We start from the raw sequence: 12,560 nt of genomic DNA on the forward strand, positions 1-12,560 counted from the left end.
TTGAGAACCACTGGCCTAACCCATGAACACAAACAAACAGAGGGGTTGAGTACATATGCAAACTCACACAATCAGACACACACTCAATGATAAGAACATAAAACATCATAAGAGTGTGTATGAAACCACACTCACACACACACACACACACACACACACACACACACACACACACACACACACACACACACAGAGAGAGACACACTCCCAGGCACTCAGAATCCCTGCACACACGCTCAAGGCTGAGTACACTTAAGAAAGAGGGCATACTCTCCCTCATTGAAATACGCACAACCGAACAATGGAACATATATGACTTTACACCGTCAAATATAATGCAAGTGGGCATGTGCACCAATCTGTGAATCCTCTCCTATGCTCAGGGGTGTCCTCTGATTGGGCACAGTGATGAGCTATGGCAACAAACATTTAGGCTGTGGCTGCTGAAACTAACCACACTGCTGTCAGTTACAAGGTTGGGGCCTGTTCTGGTTAGCTAGGATGTTAACAGTGTGAGTCCCTTCGCCTAAAGGCACCATTGGTGTTGGAACGGGCCATTGCCAGGCTTCTTAGACTGAAAGCCCGGATCCTATTTAGCTCCTACAGCAGGGCTTGTGTTTGTGAGAGAGAGAGAGGGGGGGGGGGGGGGGGGGGGAGAGGGAGAGAGGGGGGGGGGGGAGAGGGAGAGAGAGAGAGATAGAGGGAGAGAGAGAGATAGAGGCAGAGAGGGAGAGAGAGGGGGGGGAGAGGGAGAGAGATGTTGGCACTGATCACTGATTAATGAGGCTACTGAAAGATACAGTGAGTTGTTTTGGCAGGGTGACTTATTTGACAGAGAAACATATGGGCCACAGCAGAACGCTTCCCAGTCTGACATGGAATTTGGGTCGTGTTTGTGCTTGGAGGTCAGGCAGTGGTAAATGTCTCTTCATTGAGCATTTACCACAGAACAAAATGGAAGCAATTGTTTTTCTTCCAAAAAAAAAGAAAAGCTTGATAGCACCATACTCACAATTTGTTTCATGATGAGTGGTGTGGTGTGACCTGTTATGGCTCTAGATTTATTTAAATTTTGTTTTGATTGTGGGAGGCTTTGAGAAATGTGTAAACACATTTCATAGTTCATATTTCATATTGACTAAATTCCCAATAAAGCTGCCTGACACAAACCCAATCTGAGGCATGTGTTCCTCATTTAAATTGTTTCATTTCACAAAACCTTCATTGACTCTGAGGAAAATAAAACATGAAACAGGAAAACATTACATTCATTATTTCTGAGATCCAGCTTTTCTGGTAAAGCAAACTCCTTTAAAAAAAAAAAGAAACCTGATTAAAATGAGACAAGGTCAAAGGTCAAACTCCCTATGTGGTACATAGAAGACAACAATAATAACAGACATGGACCATGCAAATGACCCATGATCCATTCTGTATCTAGTTGCTGTATGTATAGCACAGGGATCTTACTGGAATCTTGGAAGTAGATATCATTCCCGTTGTATGCGTTCCGCAACTTGGTGGTCATCATGCGGAGTGTCATGATCTGCTGGCGGATGAAGGTGTCGGGTCGAGTGATGTCCACCTCCACCTCGGGATTGTGCAGCTGATTTGTCAAACCATCTTTCACCACTTCAGGAAAGTATCTGCAAAAAACAGCCCATTAAAAATGTACGAATCCTTTTGAAATGCAAAGTGCTGTGGCCTTGATGTTTATATTCAGAATGATGTAACATTTGTTCGTTCTAATGCCATTCTGGTATGTCTGTCTCACAAGTGATTTACTGACGTCCTTTCAATATCCTGTGGTGCATTTGTCACATTTTCTATAAAGGTTAAATTGGAAATATCCTCTTCACACTGTCAAAACAAGCATAACAGCCTTCCAGCACAGCCTTCCTGTACAAATATAATATCACAAAAATCTTTATGGCAACCCCTTACAAATGATATCTTGCCTGCGGTTAAGCACTGAACATGTTATGATCTGATACTAAAATATTATGCATCATATGTTTCATTTATTCACTGATGTAATTACCAGTATGCCTTGCCACACACACACACATACACACACACACACACCCCTCAATGCAATAGACATATAGGCCAAACTTAGAATCACACAGTGCCAGTAACATTTTTGTAGAAATGTACACACAGTAAGTCATTAAGTCATTTACAAAACAGCAGCCAGCATGGCCCCTTAGAGCTGGAGAGTTTTAGAGTGGCAATAAAACTAGACTGCAAAACCAGAGGCGACAGCCCATTACGCACTGTCCCCTGTTTCTACTTGGGTCGCCTCATCACCGGGGCGTCGAGGGGGTGAGGGACAAGGGCTTCCGTGTTTTCCCAACCCATCTCGTTGGCGAGCTTGTTTACCTCCTCTGACTGTCACATCTGGTAAATGTTTACGGAGATCACGGGAAAGGGGAGTCGGGGGGGGGGGCACAGGAGCATGCCGGGGTGACCTTTGACTGAACTGACCTGAATAATCAAGGTGAAGCTGCCACCTGCATTGTGTTCTCACTCCTAAGTACTGCATGTCCTGAATCGAGTGATTTTGAGGTACACTACACTAATTCACAGCCACTGACCTTAAGACAAAATGTGCATGACAATGACTCATACTGATTCATATTTTATAATTGAGAAAGCTCTTGATTTTTTCATTCGGTTGAAAGAAATGGATTGTTTCCAAAGCACTTAAAAAGGCATTATTTGCAACAGAGTTTTATTTGAACAGTTTTTAGTTATACACAGGACTTCCCACAGCAGCCAAGCCTCTCACTATCACTTGCAAGTATTCATCCCCAACAACCTAGCCTAAGTATTATAACAACAGGGTGCACTACAACCATCACACCGATACTTAACAATACTCCACAACATCCACAACAATAACAAATATGCCTTTATGAGCATTTCAGTGGTGTTGTGGGCAATTTCCTTCCAAAGTTATAATATGTTTTATGTTATAGTGTGTGTTTTTTTTTTATCTGAATTTCCATTCAGTTTTAGTTAGTTTCACCAATGGTTTCATTAGTTTCAGCTTAGTTTTTATTTCATAGACTCACTTCTATTTCGTTCTAGTTTTTTATAGTTTTAGTCATTTTAGTTAAGGAAAAAAGTTGTCAAGGATGAGTGCAGTCTGAAAATAATCTGTTTATCAAATATCTTTGAAGACTGAACTTAACCAACATATGCAATACATTTGTTTCAGACTGAAAGCCTGTTGCAGATGCAGATGCAGTCCACAATTCGGTTTTGGTTTCGTTAAAGGTTGTTGATATTTGTGCTCAACAGCCAATCAAATGATATCCCTCCCTTCTGTGCTTGGAGCACCGTGCTGATTGGCTGGGATTGTTTATGACTTGTTGCGAGCCACTATGTTTCCCACTTTACAAGTTTTTTTGAGAGCAAACACTGGATGGACTAGCCTGGTATAGCTGTGAGCAATCGCAGCTCGAGTTCCAGCCCCCGGGATTATGAATCCGGATGAGAGTAAGGGAATTAAATTGGATACGAACCTCGTTGACCCACACACCTTGCAACAACAGGCTTCTTCCCTTAATACACGTTAAGCCACATGTCCCCGAATAGTCTGTGAGCACCTAGCTCGCTTTTTTAGCAGTTTCAGACAACTCCTTTGAGTGGCCGTCCTGAATAATCACAATCCAACATTGAAGCATTGTGGTTGATTGGATAACACCTATCTCCACTGGTAAGCTTGCGAACCCTGTTCCCTCGACTTCACTACCTGCTCTGCATATTTTAGCTTCTTTCTTTCAATGGCTTCCTCAATCGTATCTTCAAAGGGAATCGTTAACTTGTTAACTGAACACTGCTCTCGCACTCAGAGTATGATCTGGTCTCATAGCAGTCACGACATGTGGAACAACATCCGACATCAGCCAGCGATCTCCAATCCCATGCTTTGCCCCATTTGCAAGTACTGTTTATAGGTGGCTGGTGTCCACTTTCCTGTCCCTTTAGCACAACAACAAATCTACTGTCCCTGTCATTAACCGGCAAAGGGTTAACTCAACCAATTTATTCTCAAACAAACATGGCAATAATTTTAAAACCTGATAATGTCTTCATGTGTAGTGACCCTGGGTCAAGCTAGTTACAACCAAACAGAATACGTTTCAATTAGCCAACACCCATGCACAACTTGCAACTTTAAAGAACTTCATGGGAAACTGAAAAAAGGGGGAGGACACTTCCTCATGCAAAGAACCACCTCATCACTGGTAATAAGCACCTTTTATCGTTTAAAGACACCCAAAATCCCCTATTTATGTTTTTTTTGTGGCAGACTCTTGTCTATTAGGAGGAAGGGGGGTGAAATAATAAAAGGTAAAAAAAAGTATTTTTATGACACCATCTGGTAATGTTATGACTCGGGATGGGATGGCCAAAGCAGCGGGGTGAGGCTGGTTTGCCTGCCAGCCATTTTTTGCCTTGTGTTTAGAGACTCTAGGCAGATGTCCAGCAGCAGAATGCCGAGTTGTGTTGGGAAGAGGGTGTGTCTTCTGATATCAACCCTGTTTTCCCCCCGTAAGGACAACATAATTCATGTCAGCACTTGTGTTGATAGAACAGGTAAGTTGTATGCCATTTCCCTGTATATAAATGCACTGATGAGTTTGATCTTGCCTTGCAATGATGCAGTATCATGGTCGTACAAATATGAGCAATAATACATGAAAAGCTATGGGATAAAACAAGTATGCTACAGCTATGTGTGATATTGCCACAGTGAACAAGCAAAAGTAATGGCTTTCATGACACAACAGTAAGCCATATTCCTGATGTCTATGATTGCTGTGCAGCATGGAGTGTCCGATGGTGTTCAGTGTGCTGTTCTATTCATGGTACAGCACAGCTGTGTTATTTACAGTTCAAATTAATTTCACACTTTAGCAGCAGATTCCTACCCAACCTATTAGCTCCATCCCTAAGGCTTTGCCTGTTAGGAAACCGATCATCATTCCTGAAACATCAGCTGGTGGCGTGAGCAAACCTACAATTTTTAAAGCCGTCAAACAACAACAACAAAAAACCAGATGGAGGTATCATCACTCAGTGTAATGCATCTTTTTGCTCGGTATGAATGGCTGTCAAGCTCGTTCTTGTCAGCCCAGACAGTCAAAGAAACCAAAATATGTCAGCATTTATTACACATCCAATTAAAGCAGTAGACATAATGATAACTCCTCCAGCACTGACGATGTCTATGAAAGCCAAAAGCTTTACAAACTCTCCAAAATATGATCTTAGACGACTTGAAATCATTATGTCGAAACAGATAAAAGATATACTCATAAAATCTTTTGTGCATTTTTGATTATTATCGTAATAATATCTATGCTAAATGCCATACTGTTTCCTACACTATCAAATTTCAACTGGCTCATTTGTGTGGCCTTTTTGTTATACCAGCTGCAGCATTATATGGGTCACATGAATGATTATAGCTTCCTGTGACATTCCCTCCCACCCCTCCACACACACACACACACACACACACACACACACACACACACACACACACACACACACACACACTGCTTTCTCTTTTATAACACACATGTCCTTGACAGTGAGATAAACTCTCTCGTGACACTTGCGTCTGTGGAAGTGAGAGGATGACCCCGATCTAACCTGCCCTTGGTGTGACTGTTCCAGCACTGCTCCGAGTCTGTGCTCACCACCCGCTCGTCCGTGCAGATGCTGTCAGGCAAGCTGGACCAGAACTTCTTGGACTCCTTCAGCCTCTCTTTGATGTCGACCACCTGCACATAGACCAACGGGGGGAAAAAAGGTCTTGATTACACATAACAGGGTTTTTTTTGGTTGGGCAGATTACAGAGATGAATGGCCACTGATTTTCTGATTAGATTGCGAGTGAGTGGTGCTTGAGTTCCTTGATCAACAATCAGACATTTATCCCCTGTACCCGAAAAGACAGGACTTCATCTTAACTTTCCCAAATTCTAAGAGTACTTTTAATCACATATTGCCTCAGTTAATTTGAAAAGAACTACGGCCTTAGATCCCTGACATTTTGGCGGCTCAGTTTTACTATTAAACTTTCGACTCCGATAATGGCAAACTGAAACCCGGCACTGTGAATTAAAAGCTAAGATAGGTTAAGCTTGTATGTCTTGTGGCAAACAAAGAGGGGGTAAAAATCAATTCCAGGCTGCCTTCCACACAGCTGAATTGAGGACAACGTGATCTCTTTTGTCCAGAATCTCCAAGGCCAGAGAGGTATAAAGTAGATTGATTCACAGGGATTATTTCAGGTCTTACCTTCGGACAAAGGTTTTAAAAAATTGGAGAGTGTTCTTAACCATGTTAACCAGCTTGAAAAGACTCAGTGTTAAGCCACCTCCATCAGATTTTATGGATTGTTTTCGGTTTCATGCTTGAATCTCAAATATGTCACTGTAGCATTGAAACCCGGCCAGTAGACTCAGTCAACTATACATCATTGTTAAATTTTTGTGGATCCAAACATAACAGCACCATTTTGCAGTGCCGCATCTCAAAGGCTCAGCACCTTTCAAACCTCTTTTCCTGACGTCTTCCTCACTTTCAAAAAAGCCGACTAGCAAAGATGTCAACTAGCGAGACACACTTTGAGAGGAGTGAAACCGATATGTTCCTTGGTGGTGGGTGCATTCAGAGTGTTTTTTCAATGTTCTCACTCTGACAAATGTTTTCACAGGTGCCACACTCCAATCTGTGCAGGGCAAAGACTTGCAGCACTTCCGAAGAGGAGCAGTGGGCATGAGGCAATTGTGGAAAGTAACAGCTGAGGCATTTTGTGAAGATCTCTAACCTTGAAGATTAGACTAGTGAAACGGACCCGATGGAAAAGTTACAGTGATTCAGTAAATGCACATAAATGTCGCATTTTACAAACATTACCACACACATCTGAGAAAAACATTGGTTTACTTTAGCTACATTTTTCTGAGACGCAAGGATTTCAGTCTTTCAGATATCACTTTACATTGCATTGTGCCTTAATGCAATGCTGATGTCAATTATAAACAAACTAATTATATTTATTATAACAAATTAAAAACAACATACACATAAACACATAGCCTTACATTTCACTTGCCTTTGGTAGTATTTTTGTATGAGTGAGATTCCCAAGGATTGTGTGTGTGAATTATTGATTGTTTTCATGCTCTGTGCCTCTCTTCCCAAGATACACAGATTGATGCTTATCAGTCAGTTATCTGGCACAAGCCTTTTTTCCCACTGAATTCTGATCTGTTACACAGAAGATGAGAAACAAGATATGAAAAAAGATAAGAGAAAGCCTGTGGTCTAGTCTCTACACCAAACACTGTACGCGACAGCTCTCGATCAATTAATGTTTGAAAAATCACTTCTCTTCGCCGTACTCTGAAATCACAGTGTGGTCATGTTTCACACGTTGGGTCTTTACATGTTCTAAGCCATTGATGGATGCGACGAGTGGATAGGTGATGAGCGGCATCTGGGGCCTATGACAGGGTCTGTGTGTGTGTGTGTGTGTGTGTGTGTGTGTGTATGTGTGTCACCCAGGGGGAGCCAGAGGTAGTTTGGGGAGGTGTCTGCTGCACCAGGAGCATCTCTGCAGGATGCGCTGTCACCTCGACTGACATGTTAATCTGTTCACCACAGAGCTCTTTCGACGCGTCAACACACGCAGGGAGCACGAGGTCCCAAAACGGTGGCTTATTTCAAACACAGAAATTTCGAAATGGCAAAGCGACTTTGGTCCTGTTACTAGTACTAGTGAGAATATCAATCTAAGCATGCAAAATGTGGAGATTATGCGAACATTATGTGGGCCGATATAAATGAGTTATTTACACAGTTTAAGAACAACGGCGGTTGAATAATCTCGACTGACAGCATCTGAAAGCTGTACGTGTGCGTATCGCATTGATATCACACAATAAGGTGAATTTGGAATAGTTGCAATTAAGTCATTCAAACGCCTTTATGGCGTGTATAAACAAAAGGCTTAACACAAGGCACACTCTGTCAGTATCCCACTGTAAGCACCCCATCCACACCGTTCATAGTGGATATCATATTGGCAGCTGGAGCGCAGCGGGTTTCTTAAAGGAGTCGTTCTGGTGGGAGACTGACAGTTGTGGCGGGAGACTCCACTCCTCTGGGGAGTGGATGTGACAGGGTCATGTCAATGTCTCCATTCAATAGATACATCATATCTTTCATATGTTCCCTCTTCGCGCATTTCCCCCCCCCCCCATGTCAGGAGTACCCTGAGAAGTACTCCTCATCTCTCTCTGTGACTGATGGGGTTGTCTCTGAGATCATGGCAGAAAACCAACAGAGAGGATTAGGAGGGAGAGAAGGGGGGGGGGGGGGGGGGGGCACTGTTTGCAGTTTGTGGTGCTGGGAAGACAGTTCCCCTATGAGCACATTCAGCACAGGTAAAAAAAAGGGGGCATCGCATCATGCAGGTACAGATCTCAATGAGTGTGTGTGTGTGTGTGTGTGTGTGTGTGTGTGTGTGTGTGTGTGTGTGTGTGAGAGAGAGAGAGAGAGAGAGATAAAGAGAGACAGACAGACAGACAGACATAGATGGACGGAAAGACAAAATGTGTACCTACGTGTGTATGTACGATGTGCAACAGAAAGAAGGGTATATACAGATAGACACACAGACGGTGGAAGAGACAGAGAAAATGGTGCAACTGCTATTAGTCCTCTGATGACCAAAGCAGATTCAACTGGGCACACGCCTAACCAGGCCTTCTCCTGTTACCTCAGTTTATTAGCACATTTACCCTGGCAGTAAATGTATGGCTTCTAACGCAAGCAAGCGGGGCATAGACTGGAACAGGAGCAGCAGGGCATTCTGGGAAGTCATCCCCTCACGCAGGCACAGCGATCATTAGCAGACAACCCCGCTATGAGCTAGGTTAACAGGCAAGATGGCTGCCCACCAGAGGCTCATTTTTCACTGGTAGCCCAAGGCCTCCAGCAGGGCCTAGCCACCGCCATTACTCTCCGTCTCATTCGCCTTACTTACATTAAAGCTTAAAATGAATTCTTCCACCCCCTCTCCTAACCCTCCCTTAAAAGAGTCGACTTAACACTAAACCTATTTCTGCCTTATTTTGCCCCAGTGGTGTGACTAATTTTCACTTTTTTGCTCGAGCTTTAATGGTGTCAATTGGCAGCTGCTTGTGGGTACGCCGCTAAACATTAGACGCGTGCTGTCGACGCTGCCAGTGATACGTCTCTCATTTACCTCCTGTGAAATGTGCGATGCCTAGGCAACAGGAGTGACTGGCACCCCGGGGACTTTCAAGTTGACACTGAGCTTTGGCTGTGAGGGCATGATTTAGCTATGTGGGTCGTCTCCAATATGAAGAGAAAGGAAGAAAAGAAAAGAGAACAAGAAGTGACATTAGCGTCAAACAACATCAGCTGAAATCCTTATAGGTGTTAATGTACAGTCTAAAAACACAGAGGTGCCTCAAGGTTTGAACTAGGGCCCTAATTTGAAAGGCTATGAGCTCTGTGTGACGTCAAAATACTGCTCAAATAGGGCAGCATCAAAGGCAGTAGCCAAGCAGAATTTTGATTTGCATGTATGCACGCACAGGACAGCTAGGATAGTGCAAAGCCTTTGTGGGACAGGTAAAACAGCATATTTATTTCATGTGACAAGCACATCAGTCCATATTATGAAATATTTAAACTGTTAAAAATGTTAAATTCTCATTGTGAAATGATTAAATACGTTAGGTTGAAATCATAACAGCCCCGCACAGTCCAAGCCTCCAAAGTCTAATAAATGCTGTGGCCTTAACATTATTTAACATGTAGCCTATGGGCCGAATAAAAACACATGAAGGCAAACTAGATATTTGGGAATTGATTTATGTAGAATATAGTGGAAAGGTAAGTGCAGAGGTTAGCATGTGATGCATAGCGTAATTTTCTCTGTGGAGAAAAGAATGCGTGCTATATGCAAGTATCAATCAATAAGCCAAAATGGTTCAGTTCCTCTTCAAAGTATATTCTCGTAAAAGTTAATTTAGTTAATTTAACTCCATTTTGGATAAGTTTATCATTATGGGGCTGTCCAAATCAGTATCAGTAGACCTATAGCAACACTCTAACAGTAGATACTTTCTTGTATTCCACTGACACTCTCAATCCAAGATGGCAGACGGTGGTAGCCATGCACAAAATGTTTCAGAGGTCAGCTTCAGGTCAAATTCAGAGGTCAACTCAGGTAAAAAAAAATATTAGTACGCACATGAAATTGTGAAGAACATGTCTGTGTAAAAGTAAGTTGAGAGTAAAATGTAGTCTTCTTACTTTAAACAAAAAACATCTGAAGGAGCTTAGTATGTTTCTGGCTTTCTACATCGGGGTAGATAGAAAATATATTATTACCATAGGCTACCTAAACCTAAAGGCGATTCTTGCATGACACTATCACTATTACAATTATTCAAGCTGTATTTTACATAAAAAAAATGTTTTATGTGGTTGGTGGGCTACTACTATAATTCAAGCATCATTACTGAACTCGGATAGACTCACAATGCACTCTGCACCATGATATGTCAACTGATATGTCAGTGTCAGTAGCCTGTGCTTCATTGCCTCTAAATAGTACACTGATTGATTATGCAGTGAAACACTAACAAAAAATTACTTTTGCGTCATATTGCCCCAATGCATGATATGGATTATTTTTGGATTCACTGTCTGTACGGCATAAGGCGTAGTTGTGCCCTCGAAATGAGGCATCGATCTGCCCTCGAAAGCACTCAAATATTTTCTTGCGTGTTATGAAATGACCAAATGAATGAACCCTAGTCATCACAATGGCTTTCTGCGATGCCCTTCTTTGCTGCACTTAAGGATCCGCGGTGTGCAACTCTTAAATCGGTACCATGGAGTTAAGCTCTGTGCCAATTGTCTTGGTGTTTTGAAACAGGTGCGCCAGGCAAAGCATTCTATTTTCATATATATTTCATGGACTGGAAGGAGATGAGGTAATGCAGTCACAATAGTCTTTCACTCAATCACACACTTCACAGCAACTTGAGTTGATCCAGAAGAGGTAGATTCATTTGGATTCTTAAGAGCACTGCAAGCTATCATTTAGAAGTGTGTGTAACCTTCTTGGGTATCAGAAGAGCTCTTTGCAAGGGAATGGACAATGCATGATTGATTATATTTTTAAAAGCCAAATCTCTGCTTTACACACACACACACACACACACACACACACACACACACACACACACACACACACACACACACACACAATACATAGTACCTACACACACATATAGGCACACACACACATTTCTGTCTGTCTCTCTATCTGTCTTTCTCTTTCATACACACACACACACACACACACACAGGACTTTGATAGTACCCAACAATATAAGATATACACACATACAACAGATACAGAAGACAAGCCTGGTTTATTCATTCTAAAAAGCAACTCTTGGATGTGATCCATTTTCTGGACTGGGGACTGGGGACTGGTGGTGGAGGAGGAGGAGGAGGAGGAGGATGAGGAGGAGGCGGTGGTGGTGGCAGTGGTGTTGGATTACGTGAGCTGATGATGTTGTTTTTGCTAAATACCCCCAGGAGATGGCCATGTGACACTAATGCAATAGGAAACCCCGCGGTGCTTTCACTATGTTGGGACTGGGGGGCACAAACCATTCAAGGTAAACTAAATGCATTTGGCTCAGCTTCGGTTTCAAAGAGATGCGCACGGGCAAGGTGGATCGTATGCTTTTAAATGACATCCACGGTATGAAAATGAATGTCATCTGCTTGTTTAAGGCCAAGAGGAATTGGATAGAGACAGAGAGAGAGACAGAGAGAGAGAGAGAGGGAAAGAGAGAGACAGTTAGTTGGGAGAGGCATGCTTACATACCTCCAACTATGATGTCAACATCAGCTATAATTTACTGCAATGAATGGCATTTTGAAAGACTTGATGAAAGGATTTTTCACTGATTTTTTTTACTACATCAGATTTACTGAGGTAGTAATGCAGTGGAGAACCTTGGAATAAACAACTCATTACAGTTTAAAGAGGAAAAGAGAAATGGTTCACCATTCATTCCCATTCTGGGCCAATTATTCACCAATATATTAAGGCAGGAGCCCGCCACTGAATTTATTTTATCTTCTTTTACTTTTTATTTTTTTCTTTGCACAGCACCGTCGACAGTGCCAAGGTTTCCACTTCAACAGAACGTACCCCAACCGCCCCCCCCCCCCCCGCTCCTCCTCGCCAGTGTTTTACATGCCCCAGGTGACTACCCTCTTGGAAGCGATGTCAAATGGCCTCTTGAATCACTGGAGCACAAAGGCGGCCCTGCTCTTGCCATTGCATATTAAGTGTGCCCCGCACACCCCGCACACCGCCCACGCCCCACACACCCCAGCGTGCCCAGCTTTGCCGAGGCCTTGGCTCTGGTGCCCTTGCCCCAGCAGCAGATCAAAAGGTTGGTGTTGTG

At 42.8% G+C, this 12,560-nt stretch overlaps 1 protein-coding gene across 2 annotated transcripts in view; it reads right to left on the reverse strand.

Moving 5' to 3' along the window:
- gpc6a (glypican 6a) overlaps positions 1-12,560 on the reverse strand; it is a 153,034-nt gene that overhangs the window by 6,007 nt on the left and 134,467 nt on the right. For both annotated transcript variants that reach the window (XM_012840813.2, XM_012840812.2), the window contains 2 exons: positions 5,671-5,801; positions 1,471-1,646 (listed from right to left, as the gene is read on the reverse strand). In XM_012840813.2, coding sequence (XP_012696267.1) covers positions 1,471-1,646; positions 5,671-5,801 — 307 coding nt within the window. The remainder of the gene's footprint in view (positions 1-1,470; positions 1,647-5,670; positions 5,802-12,560) is intronic.

The sequence above is a fragment of the Clupea harengus genome, chromosome 21, assembly GCF_900700415.2.
Source record: "Clupea harengus chromosome 21, Ch_v2.0.2, whole genome shotgun sequence".
Taxonomy (NCBI): domain Eukaryota; kingdom Metazoa; phylum Chordata; class Actinopteri; order Clupeiformes; family Clupeidae; genus Clupea; species Clupea harengus.